This window comes from Salmo salar, chromosome 11, assembly GCF_965601325.2.
Source record: "Salmo salar chromosome 11, fSalSal1, whole genome shotgun sequence".
NCBI classification, from domain to species: domain Eukaryota; kingdom Metazoa; phylum Chordata; class Actinopteri; order Salmoniformes; family Salmonidae; genus Salmo; species Salmo salar.
This window is the reverse complement of record NC_138301.1, coordinates 16,494,540-16,510,709: the sequence shown is the minus strand read 5'-3', so window position 1 is coordinate 16,510,709 and position 16,170 is coordinate 16,494,540. Positions and strand designations below refer to the sequence as shown.

General features: G+C 45.3%; 1 protein-coding gene across 3 annotated transcripts in view; it reads right to left on the bottom strand.

Moving 5' to 3' along the window:
* LOC106562161 (ankyrin repeat domain-containing protein 11) overlaps nt 1-16,170 on the bottom strand; it is a 152,445-nt gene that overhangs the window by 23,537 nt on the left and 112,738 nt on the right. For all 3 annotated transcript variants that reach the window (XM_014126845.3, XM_014126847.3, XM_014126846.3), the window contains 2 exons: nt 10,118-10,263; nt 3,499-3,631 (listed from right to left, as the gene is read on the bottom strand). In XM_014126845.3, the coding sequence (XP_013982320.2) occupies nt 3,499-3,631; nt 10,118-10,204 (220 nt within the window). In that variant the 5' untranslated portion in view covers nt 10,205-10,263. The remainder of the gene's footprint in view (nt 1-3,498; nt 3,632-10,117; nt 10,264-16,170) is intronic.

Genomic DNA, 16,170 nt, shown 5'->3' with positions numbered 1-16,170 from the left:
CGATTATTGCAGGGCCATAAAAAGCCGATACCGATTAATCAGCCATTTTTAAAAAATGTATTTATATAATATATATTATATATGTAATAATGGCAATTACAACAATACTGAATGAACAATTATTTTAACTTAATATAATACATAAATAAAATCTATTTAGTCTCAAATAAATAATGAAACATGTTCAATTTGGTTTAAATAATGCAAAAACAAAGTGTTGGAGAAGAAAGTAAAAGTGCAATATGTGCCTTTAAGTTCCTTGCTCAGAACATGAGAAGATATGAAAGCTGGTGGTTCCTTTTAACATGAGTCTTCAATATTCCCAGTTAAGAAGTTTTAGGTTGTAGTTTTTATTGGAATTATGACGGGTCGACTATTTCTCTCTCTATATCATTTATATTTCCTATACCTTTGACTATAGGCACTTTAGTATTGCCAGACTAATCTCAGGAGTTGATAGGCTTGAAGTCATAAACAGCGCTGTGAATCAAGCATTGCTAAGAGCTGCTGGCAAACACAGTAAAGTTTGAATGAATGCTTACGAGCGTGCTGCTGCCTACCACCACTCAGTCAGACTGCTCTATCAAATATCAAATCATAGACTTAATTATAATATAATAGACAGAGAAATACGAGCCTTTGGCCATTAATATGGTCAAATCCGTAAACTATCATTTCGAAAACAAAACGTTTATTCTTTCAGTGAAATACGGAACCGTTCCGTATTTTATCTAACGGATGGCATCCCTAAGTCTAAATATTGCTGTTACATTGCACAACCTTCAATGTTATGTCATAATATGGAAAATTATTTCGCAACGAGCCAGCCGGCCCAAACTGTTGCATATACCCTGACTCTGCGTGCAATGAACGCAAGAGAAGTGACACAATTTCCCTAGTTTAATATTGCCTGTTAACATGAATTTCTTTTAACTAAATATGCAGGTTAAACAAAATATACTTCTGTGTATTGATTTAAAGAAAGGCATTGATGTTTATGGTTAGGTACATTCGTGCAACGGTTGTGCTTTTTTCGCGAATGTGCTTTTGTTAAATCATCCCCCGTTTGGCGAAGTAGGCTGTGATTTGATGATAAATTTACAGGCACCGCATTGATTATATGCAATGCAGGGCAAGCTAGTTAACCTAGTAATATCATCAACCATGTGTAGTTAACTAGTGATTATGTGAAGATTGATTGTTTTTTATAAGATAATTAGTGCCGATTAGTGCGCTAGAAACTTACCTTGGCTCATTGCAGCCACAAGGTCATTTTGACGCTGCACTCACATAACAGGTGGTCAGCCTGCCACGCAGTCTCCTCGTGGAATGCAATGTAATCGGTGTCCAAAAATGCAGATTACCGATTGTTATGAAAACTTGAAATCAGTCCTAATTAATCGGCCATGCCGATTAATCGGTCGACCTCTAGTATAGACAATAATACAGCATGAAAGGAACTAGCTATCAAGGCCAAGACAACAGAAGAGGGGGAGTGTGTGTGTGAAACCACACACAAACACACCACATGGAGACAAAACTAACATAATGAAGGATGAACCATTTAATGAATGTTTCCATTGTGCAGCCAGGTTTAAGACACGTGAATGGAGAAGACACTGAGAAGGATAACAGGCAGGGAACACGAAGACATTTCCACCCAGAAAGTGTATAAATTACAGGCAAAGCCAATGAGTGAATTATGGTCTAGTTAATGTGAGAGACTGACAGATATCCAGCCTAGTAGTAGAGGCAGAGACTCCACCCTAACATCAGCATGACAACGGACAATCAGGGCACTGTTCTAGACAGGGGGAGGGGAGAAACTGAGGTGGGAGGCAACCTTTCTCTGCCAACAGCCTGCTACCAGGTTACAGAGTCACTACCACCTGCAAACACACAACCAAGCCACTATAGTAGTGACTAACAAGGGGAATTGACTACGCTCCTGATTTGGTCACTAAAGCTACACTGAGAACACAGGTTCTATATTCAATATATCTTAAAAATAGAGAAGTACAATTTTCTAACTTTTCCTGCAAAAAGGTCACTGAAACAAAAAGAGAAATGTACACAATGGTTTGGACACCATATTACCCAAAGAAACAGCTGAAGTTCACAGCAGCATATCAAACCAACCCAATAACCCAGCACACAGATGTGGGTTCCATTACCGTACATGTTATTACAGACCATCATCAACAAATCATTTCAAGATCCTCAAAGCTCAAGCCAAACAAGCTGGAACAGTAGTTCCCCCTTTCTCTCTTATTAAAGAATAACACAAGTGAGTGTCTCACCCCAAACCTTTTCAGGCCCTCGTGATTGACAAATCCTCACTTAATTGGCCCATGTTCCGTGTGGCCTTTTTCTCTTTTTCCCAATGATGGACAGTTGAACCAAGTTAAACCAAGGCTAAACAAAACACACAGCCCTCTTTGAGGTTTTCTTCTTTGAGGTTAGAAAAAAAACAGCCTGCAGGAGCTTAACCATCACACCTCACAGCCCAGCGCCTCTTCAACCTCAGGAGGCTGAAGAAATTTAGCTTGGCTCATAAGACCCTCAAACTTTAACAAATGCACCATTGAGAGCATCCTGTCGGGCTGTATCACCGCCTGGCACTGCAACTGCACCGCCCTCAACCGCAGGGCTCTCCAGAGGGTGGTGTGGTCAGCCCAACGCATCACCTGGGGCAAACTGCCTGCCCTCCAGGACATCTACAGCACCCGGTGTCACAGGAAGGCCAAAGAGATCATCAAGAACCTCAGCCACCTGGGCTACTGTCACTAGCTGGCTACCACCCGGTTACTCTGCCATGCACCTTAGAGGCTGCTGCCCTATGTACATACTGAAGTCTTGGAATACGGGTCACTTTAATAATGATTACATACTGTTTAATCCACTTCATATGTATATACTGTATTCTAGTCAAGGCCTATCCTATTTAACTACTGCTGTACATATACTATTCTTCAGATATACTACATATTCTATCCATATACTGTCTATATGATCTATACATTCCATCCCATCCACCCACACACACACACATATTTATACTCCGGACTCCGACATCGCTCCTCCTAATATTTCTATATTTCTTAATTTCATTCTTTAACTTTTTAGATTTCTGTGTATTGTTAGATATTACCTAACTTTTGGCGCTAGGGAACACAAGCATTACGCTACACACGCAGTAACATCTGCTAAATATGTGTATGCACATATAGGGGCGGCAGGTAGCCTAGTGGTTAGAGCGTTGGGCCAGTTGGGCCACTGTCGAATCCCTGAGCTGACAAGGTAAAAATATGTCGTTCTGCCCCTGAACAAGGCAGTTAACCCACTGTTCCTAGGCCGTCATTGTAAATAACAATTTGTTCTTAACTGGCTTGCCTAGTTAAATGAAGGTTTAAAAAATCTTTAAAAAAATGTAATTTCATTTCATTTTCCCAGCATGCACAGGAAGTGATGTAACATCCCCTCCCCCTCCAGTCTTACCTGAGTCAGAATCTTTCTGGTCTCCATTGGCTCCAACAGTGAAGGGAAGCTTCCTCTTGGATGCCTTCTCTTTCATCTCTTTGACGCCATCGCTGCGGTCCAATTTAGGAGTCTTGTTTGACAATACTTTATCCTGGCAAATAAAAAAAGAAAACATGAACACCATATTGCACAGCTATAACAGTAAAGACACACAGATGATCATTTATGAGGTACACTACTAGCTACTAAAACTGTAGTTTAAAATGAAAGGGCCGATGTGGAAGGATATTTATAGAACTTCCTCTAGACGAGTGCCAAGCTTCAGCCTAATGTTTGAGACTTCCCTTAGCACTGGGAGAAGACAGAGCCTGAACAGACAGAGGGACACAGGCCATCCAGGCCAGCACACATTGACAGAGGCACACAAAGAGACAGGCAGGCGGCAGCTGTGTTTCCCAAAGATTTACACTGCAACGTGCTTCTGTCTGCCGAGAGACTTCCAGCGATTAGGGGATTTGCAGAGCGTGACTTTTCCATGGAATTTCCTCTCGGCGTTCCGGCAGCAGAGGAGCAGAGGCAGACAGTCCCAAATGGAAAGAGAGAGATGGAAGGAGCGGTAACACTGCCGGGGTCTGTGGTCCACGGCAACTGGAACCCATCAGAAGCTCCCGTCCCCCCGTCTGCAAGCGGCCTGCTCCGGCACCAACGGCTCCCTATGGCTGACGTTCTGTCTATACAGCACAGTGCTGCCTCTCCCTCGGCCTGCCTGGCCCAAAAGACTGCTGTTAAAGGGCCATGCAGCAGCTCTGATCGGGGCCTGTCTGCTCGGCTCTCACACGAAACACCCTCACATTTAGCTCTAAGGAGCAGGGAGATCTGGCTAACACTTCATAAGAAAAGGGCACAAGGATTTTAGTGTAGTGTTCCAAAAACAGGAAAATATCTCTCTCCTCTATGCAATATACTGCTTATATATTCAAATATCAGGCTATTAACTGCAACCTGATGGTTTTAGTTTGTAGTCAAAGTTAACAGAACTCTGTGAACCCAGATTTGAATGATTGCTATAATTAAAAACATCGCAAACCATTATAAAACCTTATGTAATGCCTCTTTTTCTAAACACTAGATTTACAGGGCCAGAGCAGCTGGGTTGTCGGCCGGGTGCTGTCTGTGGTAAGGAGGGCTAATTAAAGAGCTCTGTGTAGGTGGCTGTTTACCACAGAGCGGAGACGCAGGATCCGATCAGGTCAGATAAGAGGTGGAATGTAGCAGCAGAAAGCTCTCTCTTTCTCAGGCTAGTTCCCACTGCTGTACAGTGGCTCACTCTGCAGCCCGCCCTGGCAAGACCCAGCCCTCCTACAGTCATGAGACTATGATGTCACCCTCACAGTACAGTGTAGACACACAGCAAGCTCATCCTGCTTAGAGCTGGGCTTAGCAGTAACTCTGTACACCAGCGAGAGAGAGGGAACGAGAGACAATATACATAGCTCTACATGTAGGAGGAACTTCCCAACAGAAAGACAGTACACAGTATACAGACAGCTGACACAGGCACACACATACACAAAACAACATGTCAAGACAGACAGAGGCGTTAGCGCTAGGCAGAGCTAGTCTTGCTGCAACACGCGGAAAAAAGAGAGCTGAATTAAAAGACAGCTGTGAGCCACTGCTTCAAGGCTGCCTTCATGAGAGACCGTGTTTACTGGTCGACTAGCAACGCTCTCGCTCCTCCTCTCCCTCCCAGAGTCTGATGCAATTCTGTGCGGAAGGCTGTACATAGCAGACTCGCGTAAAGCTGCTCCTCTGGGTTGCTGCTGCTGACCCAGTGATTACCATGACATCATCATTCTGCGTCTAAGCCCACTGTGGCTGTCCATGCTGGCAACACGTCCACAAAAACACAAGCTGGCTTTAGCTGCCATTTAAAGGGACAGCTCTCCCCACTACCTAGGGGAAAACCCCACTGAAATGTCTCCCTAATCCCTAGTATCACAACCATGTTGAGAAACAATAACACAGGAAATGACACCTGTTATTACGTTACCATTACAACTCTGCTCACATCTAATTAACAGCGCCATTCATTAGAATCCACTTCTGGGAAATTATATTCAGTGGTCTAACCTAGAACCTGGAGAGAAAATCTCTAGGAACTTATCTCATGTTTTGTCTGAGTGTCTCAGTGTCAGGCTGACTGCAGCAGAATGCCCTGGCCTGCCTGCCCAGCAACGTAATGCTGCGTTTGATGCATGAGGATCTACATTTGCTACACAGTGCCCGCAGCCTCCACTTCATTGGTCAAAAATAAAGAAGATTAGTTCATAGATAAAACCTGGACTACCTACTCAGATGAGCCATATATAGCTGGCTGGCTAAAGCACATAACCTATGCTATATCATGAGTTATTAAGCTGATGCAACACTACATACAGCCATTTCCCTGGCTCTAGGCTACATCTAGAAACACAGAAAGCATGTGTGTATTTAAAGGGGAGGGTTGTGTGATGGTATTCGTAGTGCATTCAATACAGTAGCAAGGAACGTTTCAGAGAGCGGGACATGTGTATAAGTTGCAAGTGTTGCAATAATTCACGTCGGTAAAAAAACTAAATAACAAGTTTGACATACAAGTTTGCAAAATGCACGATTTTAAGTAGGGATGCACGATATATCGGTGAACATATCGGAATCATCAAGTTTGCAGACGACACAACAGTAGTGGGCTTGATCACAAACAACGACGAGACAGCCTATAGGGAGGAGGTGAGGGCACTCGGAGTGTGGTGTCAGGAAAACAACCTCTCAACGTCAACAAAACAAAGGAGATGATCGTGGACTTCAGGAAACAGCAGAGGGAGTACCCCCCTATCCACATCGAAGGGACAGCAGTGGAGGAAGTGGAAAGTTTTAAGTTCCTCGGCGTACACATCACAAACAAACTGAAATGGTCCACCCTCACAGACAGTGTGGTGAAGAAACTCAGGAGGCTGAAGAAATATGGCTTGTCACCTAAATCCCACAAACTTTTACAGATGCACAATCGAGAGCATCCTGTCGGGCTGTATCACAGCCTGGTACAGCAACTGCACCGCCCTCAACCGCAAGGCTCTCCAGAGGGTGGTGTGGTCTGCACAACGCATCACCGGGGGAAAACTACCTGCCCTCCATGACACCTACAGCACCCGATGTCACAGGAAGGCCAAAGAGATCATCAAGGACAACAACCACCCGAGCCACTGCCTGTTCACCCCGCTACCATCCAGATGGCGAGGTCAGTACAGGTGTATCAAAGTTGGTCAGAGAGACTGAAAAACAGCTTCTATCTCAAGGCCATCAGACTGTTAAATAGCCATCACTAACTCAGTGAGGCTGCTGTCTATACTGAGACTCAGTCATTGGACACTTTAATAAATGGATCACTAGTCACTTTAAACAGTGCCACTTTAAATAATGCCACTTTAATAAATGTTTACATATCTTACATTACATGTATATACTGTATTTTATACCATCTACTGCACCTTGCCTATGCCGCTTGGCCATCGCTCATCCATATAATTATATGTACATATTCTCATTCACCCCTTTAGATTTGAGTGTATTAGGTAGTTGTTGGGGAATTGTTAGATTACTTGTTAGATATTACTGCACTGTCGGAACTAGAAGCACAAGCATTTCGCTACACTCGCATTAACATCTGCTAACCACGTGTATGTGACCAATTACATTTTATTTGAGTCGGCCGATATTAGCTAAAAACGCCAACGTTGGTATCGGTCTAGTTTAACGACGATTTTAAAAAATGTCAAAGCTACCGTTCATACCTACACAACGTAGGTACATGACGTAATGACGCCACGTAAAATGTATCGCTACACGTGCAACACAGTATTCCTAACCTAGCCCACAATGTCTGCTGTGTGGATCGAGCAGTCATTTGAAAGAATAAGAACATTTCAGCAAGACAACGCAAAGGCGAAATCAATTAACGCCAAGATAATGGAATTCATTGCCCTTGACAATCAACCGTTCTCTGTCGTGGGTGATGTTGGCTTTCGCCGACTGGTCACGTTGCCCTACCGGAGTACCACAGTAATAGTGTCGCTGCTATTAGCTTCACGACATACTATGGAACGCCGTTTGGGTCTTTGCGTGTCAAAAAATATAAAATGTCAAATAACACAGTTCTATTATAGAATATTGTGTGTTCTGAATTTGCACGTGCAAGCCAAGCGCCACCACTACTATCAGTAGCACTGTCAAAGCTGTACAAAAAAAGTCTGCAAACAAGCAAACACTGGCCACGAATGATGTGTTTACAATACCACATTGGTAATAAAGCATTTTTTTGTTCGACCGCAACTTCTGGGGTAGCTAGCTTCAGCCTGGCACCTAGCTAGCACCAATACAACCAGCCTGAAAACAATGACCAGTAGAAACTGCAATCATTTTAATTATTCTTAGCAATGATTTAGGAATCCTTGTGAGTAAGTATTAGCTAGGTAGCCACTTGTTGTTAACCTATTGAAATTGAACTTCAGTTCATGAAAATAAATAGCTAGCCAGCTACTTAGCCTTGTGGCCCAAAGCTAACGTTAGAAGCAGCCTGCTAGTTCTTCTTGCTAGTGAGGTTTGACCGGACCGGGTTACGTGTTGTGAAGCTAGCCACAATAAGGATTAGGCACAATAGTGGAATTTGCGGTTTGTCTTCAAAATAAAAGTAACTCTTTGAAAGTGATGCAGAAGGTTACAATTGGTGGAATCATGCCATATTTAGACTAGATAATGTTAAACAAGGTTGGAATGTGAAGCAATGAAATGGGGTATCAGTCTACTCGGAAACACCCACAGAACACAATTGTTTAGAGTAAACGCAAATATAAGTGTTGTAGATCTTATCACGGGACTGTGACTATGTGAAATCACCTCCCCTATAGTGTGTATTGACATTCATACCGCACTGTACAGCTTTACCTAAGGATTGGGGATTGGTCTACTCAATACCCAAGATATTTTTCCCAATGTCCTCCGAGTTATCAGACTCCAAAACATCCACACAGTATTGTTTTTCCTCGGGAATAGTGTTCAATACATATAGGTTGACAATAAACGTGGCTCAATTCACAGTTGTTTCAGAGTCCCATATTAAGAGCTACGACGATAATGTTCTCTGGGTGTCACTGAGTAGACTGATACCCAATGTCATTGATCCACAATCCATAGCTAAGGCTGTACAGTGAAATAAGTATGCTCCCAATGCAATTCTAAAGTCTAATACATCCAGTGTGATTTCAACAGATTTTTGTCAAATTAACAAATTGTCTTTTGTTGATTTTATATAACATTCCAACCTCGTTTAGCATGATCTATTCAATTATGGCATAATTCTACTATTTGTATTGATTTGCATCACTGTCAATGTCATACTTTTATTTTGAAGGCTAACCGCAAAGTCCACTATTGTGGCTAATCCTTATTGTGGCTAGCTTCACATAGATGGGTCCGACCACCATTAATCAAATAAGAAATGTCTTATATACAGTTAGCAAGCAAATTATAGCTACTGAAACAGATTGTCGTTTTGCTGTTTTTGGGGAAGAACATTGTTTGTATCCATGAGCTAGCGAGCTTTTCTTTTTATGACCAGCACTGTAGGTGTGTGAGACAACTTTACCAGCATCATAACATACATATTGATTAATCGTTGTGACATATGAAATACGAGTGATAATGTAATCAATGTGCAATAACTACGTGAAAAATGTATATTCAGGTCCTGATTGGTCAACAAGCTTATTTGACATGTCAAGTAGTGTATTTTGACACGCCAAGACCCAAACGGCGTTCCACAGTATGAGACATCCTGGTTGAGAATGAAACGAATGAACAACCAAACAGCACAGCAACTAAGTGAAAGAAATAGGTTTTAATCATGTTTTACTGGTAATGGGGACAAACGTAAATGCCAACATTGGTCAGTGTGTATATGTGTAACGTTTATTTAACTAGGCAAGTCGGTTAAGAACAAATTCTTATTTACAATGACGGCCAAACCCGGACGATGCTGGGCAAATTGTGCGCCTCCCTATAGGACTCCCAATCACGGCCGGATGTGATACAGCCTGGATTTGAACCAGGGACTGTAGTGACGCCTCATGCACTGAGATGCAGTGCCTTACACACATGGACGCAGCGGTCTGTTTTAACTATTTAACTGTACTAGAATGCTTAAAAGGCCGCTAAAACTGTAAATATCAGTATCGTTTTTTTTGTTGGCGAGGAAAATATTGGATATGGGCCAAAAATGTCATACGTCACGAATTTTAAGTGTTCTCAACAAGCATTTTCTTTCACTGTAGAAATGTTACCATAGCCCACGCCCAACATGGGACCTCAGTCATAAGAAATAATCCTAAAAAAAGCGACAATGGGCTCTTAACCAGTTGAATGGCAACTCCCATGGAGCTGTTTATTAAGTCCATAATGATTTTTACTGTGTAATGAGGACATGACCCCTAGATGCAGGACTCAGCAGCGGGAGCGGTAAGGGGCTAGTGTGTGTGTGTGTGTGTGTGTGTGTGTGTGTGTGTGTAGATTTGTGGTGTGTTAGTATGTGTGTGTTTCTTACCTTCTTCCCACTCTGCTTCTCCACCATGTCAGTGTTGAGTGGGAAGTCTTCCAGCTGGGGGGTTTTTGAACCCCCACCCTTGGGCATCGTTCAGCTATCGCCACGCCAAACCTCATTCACGCTTCCATCGCATCGTCATCGACCGTCTGCCAAAGGAGAGAGCGAGAGAGATAGAAAGAGACATGTTAGCACCTGGTCACTCGCCTCCACAGAAAACACATTTCCCCCCTGCCACACAATGCTCCCATTAGCAGTACATCAGGCTCCCCATTTTCAACAATTACACCTGCATTCTGGTTTCAAAGGTGAGGAAGTGTGCATAATAATGCCCCTGCTCCAGACCCACTCTCTGCACAGTAAGTGTAGGGTGTTTCATTGCCATATCCATAAGGTGAGAGAGATAGTGGTCAATGTGGGTGAAAGACAGGCCTACAGAACCGAGTCTAAGCAAGTTTTTACTACCATCCTGTAAAGTAGCTAATCCCTTATTCACACACAATACATTCCTAATTGAAACCAATGTCTTGATGTCAATAACATTAATCCATCTCGAGTACAATAAACATGGAGAGAATTACAGGTTTTGCTATATTGTGCAATGCCAGTGAAACAGTGTTTACTGTGGGACAGGAGACAAACATCTCTGCTTCATGACTCTCGGTAACAGCTGAGGAATGTCTTCAGGTATATGGCACGTCTGGACAACAGCCCTGCTGCCCTACCCTACCCAACATACATACTACACAGTGTTGGTGTCATGCAGGGAATGGTGTGCTGCAGGGAGTGGTGTGCTAGTGTGATGCAGGGAGTGGTGTGCTAGTGTGATGCAGGGAGTGGTGTGTTGCAGGGAGTGGTGTGCTAGTGTGATGCAGGGAGTGGTGTGCTAGCAGGGAGTGGTGTGCTAGCAGGGAGTGATGTGCTAGTGTGATGCAGGGAGTGGTGTGCTGCAGGGAGTGGTGTGCTAGCAGGGAGTGGTGTGCTAGTGTGATGCAGGGAGTGGTGTGCTGCAGGGAGTGGTGTGCTAGCAGGGAGTGGTGTGCTAGCAGGGAGTGGTGTGCTAGTGTGATGCAGGGAGTGGTGTGCTGCAGGGAGTGGTGTGCTAGCAGGGAGTGGTGTGCTAGTGTGATGCAGGGAGTGGTGTGCTAGCAGGGCGTGGTGTGCTAGCAGGGAGTGGTGTGCTAGTGTGATGCAGGGAATGGTGTGCTGCAGGGAGTGGTGTGCTAGTGTGCTGCAGGGAGTGGTGTGCTGCAGGGAGTGGTGTGCTGCAGGGAGTGGTGTGCTAGTGTGATGCAGGGAGTGGTGTGCTAGTGTGATGCAGGGAGTGGTGTGCTAGTGTGATGCAGGGCGTGGTGTGCTAGCAGGGAGTGGTGTGCTTGTGTGATGCAGGGAATGGTGTGCTAGCAGGGAATGGTGTGCTAGCAGGGAGTGGTGTGATAACAGGGAATGGTGTGCTAGCAGGGAATGGTGTGCTAGCAGGGAGTGGTGTGCTAGTGTAATGCAGGGAATGGTGTGATAGCAGGGAGTGGTGTGATAACAGGGAATGGTGTGCTAGCAGGGAGTGGTGTGCTAGTGTGCTAGCAGGAAGTGGTGTGCTTGTGTGATGTAGGGAATGGTGTGCTTGTGTGATGTAGGGAATGGTGTGCTAGTGTGCTAGCAGGGAGTGGTGTGCTAGCAGGGAATGGTGTGCTAGCAGGGAATGGTGTGCTAGCAGGGAATGGTGTGCTAGCAGGGAATGGTGTGCTAGCAGGGAGTGGTGTGCTAGCAGGGAGTGGTGTGCTAGCAGGGAGTGGTGTGCTAGTGTAATGCAGGGAATGGTGTGCTAGCAGGGAGTGGTGTGCTAGCAGGGAGTGGTGTGCTAGCAGGGAGTGGTGTGCTAGCAGGGAGTGGTGAGCTAGCGGGGAATGGTGAGCTAGCGGGGAATGGTGTGCTAGCGGGGAATGGTGTGCTAGCGGGGAATGGTGTGCTAACAGGGAGTGGTGTGCTAGCAGGGAGTGGTGTGCTAGCAGGGAGTGGTGTGCTAGCAGGGAGTGGTGTGCTAGTGTGCTAGCAGGGAGTGGTGTGCTTGTGTGATGTAGGGAATGGTGTGCTTGTGTGATGTCGGGATTGGTGTGCTAGTAGGGAGTGGTGTGCTTGTGTGATGTAGGGAATGGTGTGCTTGTGTGATGTAGGGAGTGGTGTGCTAGTAGGGACTGGTGTGCTAGTGTGATGCAGGGATTGGTGTGCTTGTGTGATGTAGGGAATGGTGTGCTTGTGTGATGTAGGGACTGGTGTGCTAGTAGGGAGTGGTGTGCTTGTGTGATGTAGGGAATGGTGTGCTTGTGTGATGTAGGGACTGGTGTGCTAGTAGGGAGTGGTGAGCTAGTGTGATGCAGGGAGTGGTGTGCTTGTGTGATGCAGGGAGTGGTGTGCTAGTGTGATGCAGGGAGTGGTGTGCTAGTGTGGGAGGCCTTTCTGAACCCAATGTTAGGTGCTAGCATGAAACCCTCTAGACACTCTGCAGTGATCTATCTAGTGATGCCTTGCTAAACCATCTGCAACGTTTTCATAGTGAGGCCTATTCTGCTGTAAGCTTAGTATGGCCTCTCTCCTGCCCAGTTCCCTCCTGCTGAATCTTCATGCAGCCATGCTACTAGATTAGCCCTATTCTCTTTAGTATCCACTTCCCCGTCTGCATGTGGAGAGGTTGCTTCCGAGCGCCCATGAATAAATGATATGTAAAGAGTTTCTCAATATTTTTCTCCTCCATAATGCATTTTTTTTTTTTTTTTTTACCAGAGTGTGTGCAGAGGGCTGGGCTGGAGCTTGCCCCTCTTCCTGCTATCCTCCCTCTCTCTCTCCACTACCCGTGAACGCTGCCTGGCACTCAGCTCTGCCCTGGCGCCATGGCCCTCCCTCTGCAGCTCTCCTACTCAAAGACAGCTATTTATATCCCAGAGCCAGCGACGCACACCGACAGAGGAACATTGCTCCCCTCTCTTCCTGGCATATGGAAAGTGAGACGCAGCAAACCTCTGCTCTGCCTGCCTCCACCCCTCTTCTCTGGCCCCGTCCCACAAAACCTCACACACTCCAAGCTCACATTACGCAGCACAAAGTGGCAAAGGGGTCAACAACTAACAGAGACAAAGATTCTATGATACACACATTGTGCCGACCTAGTTTGAGCTATATTGAACAATAAACTCCACACTATTTTAGGGTAACTCCAAACTCGTAAACTCACACATCGTGATTGTATCCAGCCTTTGATGTTAGTGGTGCGAAACAGTTTCATATTATATTGAGATAACAATTCTTTTTTATAATAACAACCAAGTCCAATTTCCCCTCTGCTATAACTTTCTGAGTGTGTATGTTGCTGCCTGTATGCGCATGGCAGGGTATATAAGAACCTATTAAGTTCTCCTATATAGTTTCCAATGTGTACCATACCAGTGACTGACTTAAACTTCAATAAATAGTGGTATATCTCTCCCTTTTTTACATAATGTAATAACTATGGTATATAATACCATAGGCCTATATTAGTATAGACAACATCACTATCCAGATGCTGTGCTTCTTGACGTAATTGTGTTATTAGGTTGTCTTCAAGGATTCTGGGGTGGTTTTGGCACAGGGGCTAAATAAGTGTATTATGTTATTGAGGCCTCAGTCAGTTCCTCTATAGGGGTTTTTGGCAGAGAGACTTCAATGTATTATATGTGTGTTCTGAGCTTTCATCTCCTAGTGGGGAGAGGAACACACACACAGAAACAGAACCCCAAGAGGTAACACAATAACATCCATTCTAAAACACAGGCCTAATTTCCTCTGCCTTCCACCCCGTTCAAAAGCTGTACAGCATCTGCTATCAGTGTGTGTGTGTGTGTGTGTGTTACACAGAGGGGCTTCTCTCCACAAGCCAGCAGTTCTAATTCATCACATATGAGTAAGTCTATGCACTGTAAGGTACAGTAGAGAGAAGCCGAGGCCTTGGTCCAATGCTGGATCCTGCAGCATCCGCTTCCTGCTCCTTTACACTGAAAACAACAAATCCTGGCTCTCTCTTCCAACCCCCCAAACACACACCATGTGTGCAGTCTGTCCACACTCCCCCAGGGGTCCCTCCCTGCCACTCTGCAAACAGGCTCAGCCATGGGGGCTGTCAGATTTTTTTCCCAAAGCTGTATTGATGAAATGTCGTACAGTTTTTGTCTTGCATCAGCATCACCTACATAAGTCATGAAATGACATCACCGATTGAGTTTCACTTTGACATTGTTTTGTCTGGGAGGCTCGGTAAACAAAGCCCACGTCATCCTCACAGCACTGTTTACAGTGGAAAAGCAGCACACCAGGAGACAAATTGCAAATGCTAAAGGCCTATTGGATCTGAAAATCATGGAACAGCACAATTTCAATAAGTGTGGTAAGTGTAAATTTGGCATTTTCAGGCAAAGCGACGTATGTTCCTTATTTTGCTTGCAATACCGTATTGGAAATGCCTTATCCGTCCAATTTCAACAGCATAAGCATGACGCACATGGCAGCCATGTTAAAAGGTCTATATAAACAGTCTTTGATGTGTGTTGTTTTGCTGACAGCCCTTCCAGGCACCAATGTCACCTGACAGCAGTGATTGGTCATGTAACTACGCACTTGAGCCATTAGACAAAGCATTGGCTTGCTGACTATTCTCAACTACGATTGGTGGTTGGAGAGGGTGGGTGGGTTCACACACAGGTTAGAGCTGTTACTCTTAGCGTGAATCACACTATCCCAACAGAGGCAGAGCCTTGTGGGTTCGTCGCACTGAGCCAGTAGATGAGTAAAAAATGTGGTCTTTCATGGGTTCCCAATGGGGACGTTTTTATTGAGACTGACCCCAGGTCAGCAGAGCTGGAGGTTAGACTGAAGCGCTTTCTCCTGCTTCTACACTACACAGAGCCCTCACCTCTTTCTCCTGCTTCTACACTACACAGAGCCCTCACCTCTTTCTCCTGCTTCTACACTACACAGAGCCCTCACCTCTTTCTCCTGCTTCTACACTACACAGAGCCCTCACCTCTTTCTCCTGCTTCTACACTACACAGAGCCCTCACCTCTTTCTCCTGCTTCTACACTACACAGAGCCCTCACCTCTTTCTCCTGCTTCTACACTACACAGAGCCCTCACCTCTTTCTCCTGCTTCTACACTACACAGAGCCCTCACCTCTTTCTCCTGCTTCTACACTACACAGAGCCCTCACCTCTTTCTCCTGCTTCTACACTACACAGAGCCCTCACCTCTTTCTCCTGCTTCTACACTACACAGAGCCCTCACCTCTTTCTCCTGCTTCTACACTACACAGAGCCCTCACCTCTTTCTCCTGCTTCTACACTACACAGAGCCCTCACCTCTTTCTCCTGCTTCTACACTACACAGAGCCCTCACCTCTTTCTCCTGCTTCTACACTACACAGAGCCCTCACCTCTTTCTCCTGCTTCTACACTACACAGAGCCCTCACCTCTTTCTCCTGCTTCAACACTACACAGAGCCCTCACCTCTTTCTCCTGCTTCTACACTACACAGAGCCCTCACCTCTTTCTCCTCCTTCTACACTACACAGAGCCCTCACCTCTTTCTCCTCCTTCTACACTACACAGAGCCCTCACCTCTTTCTCCTGCTTCTACACTGAGAGCCCTCTTCTCCTGCTTCTACACTGAGAGCCCTCACCTCTTCACCTGCTTCAACACTACACAGAGCCCTCACCTCTTTCTCCTGCTTCTACACTGAGAGCCCTCTTCTCCTGCTTCTACACTGAGAGCCCTCACCTCTTCACCTGCTTCAACACTACACAGAGCCCTCACCTCTTTCTCCTGCTTCTACACTGAGAGCCCTCTTCTCCTGCTTCTACACTGAGAGCCCTCACCTCTTCACCTGCTTCAACACTACACTGAGAGCCCTCTTCTCCTGCTTCTACACTGAGAGCCCTCACCTCTTCACCTGCTTCAACACTACACTGAGAGCCCTCTTCTCCTGCTTCTACACTGAGAGCCCTCACCCCTCACCTGCTTCAACACTACAC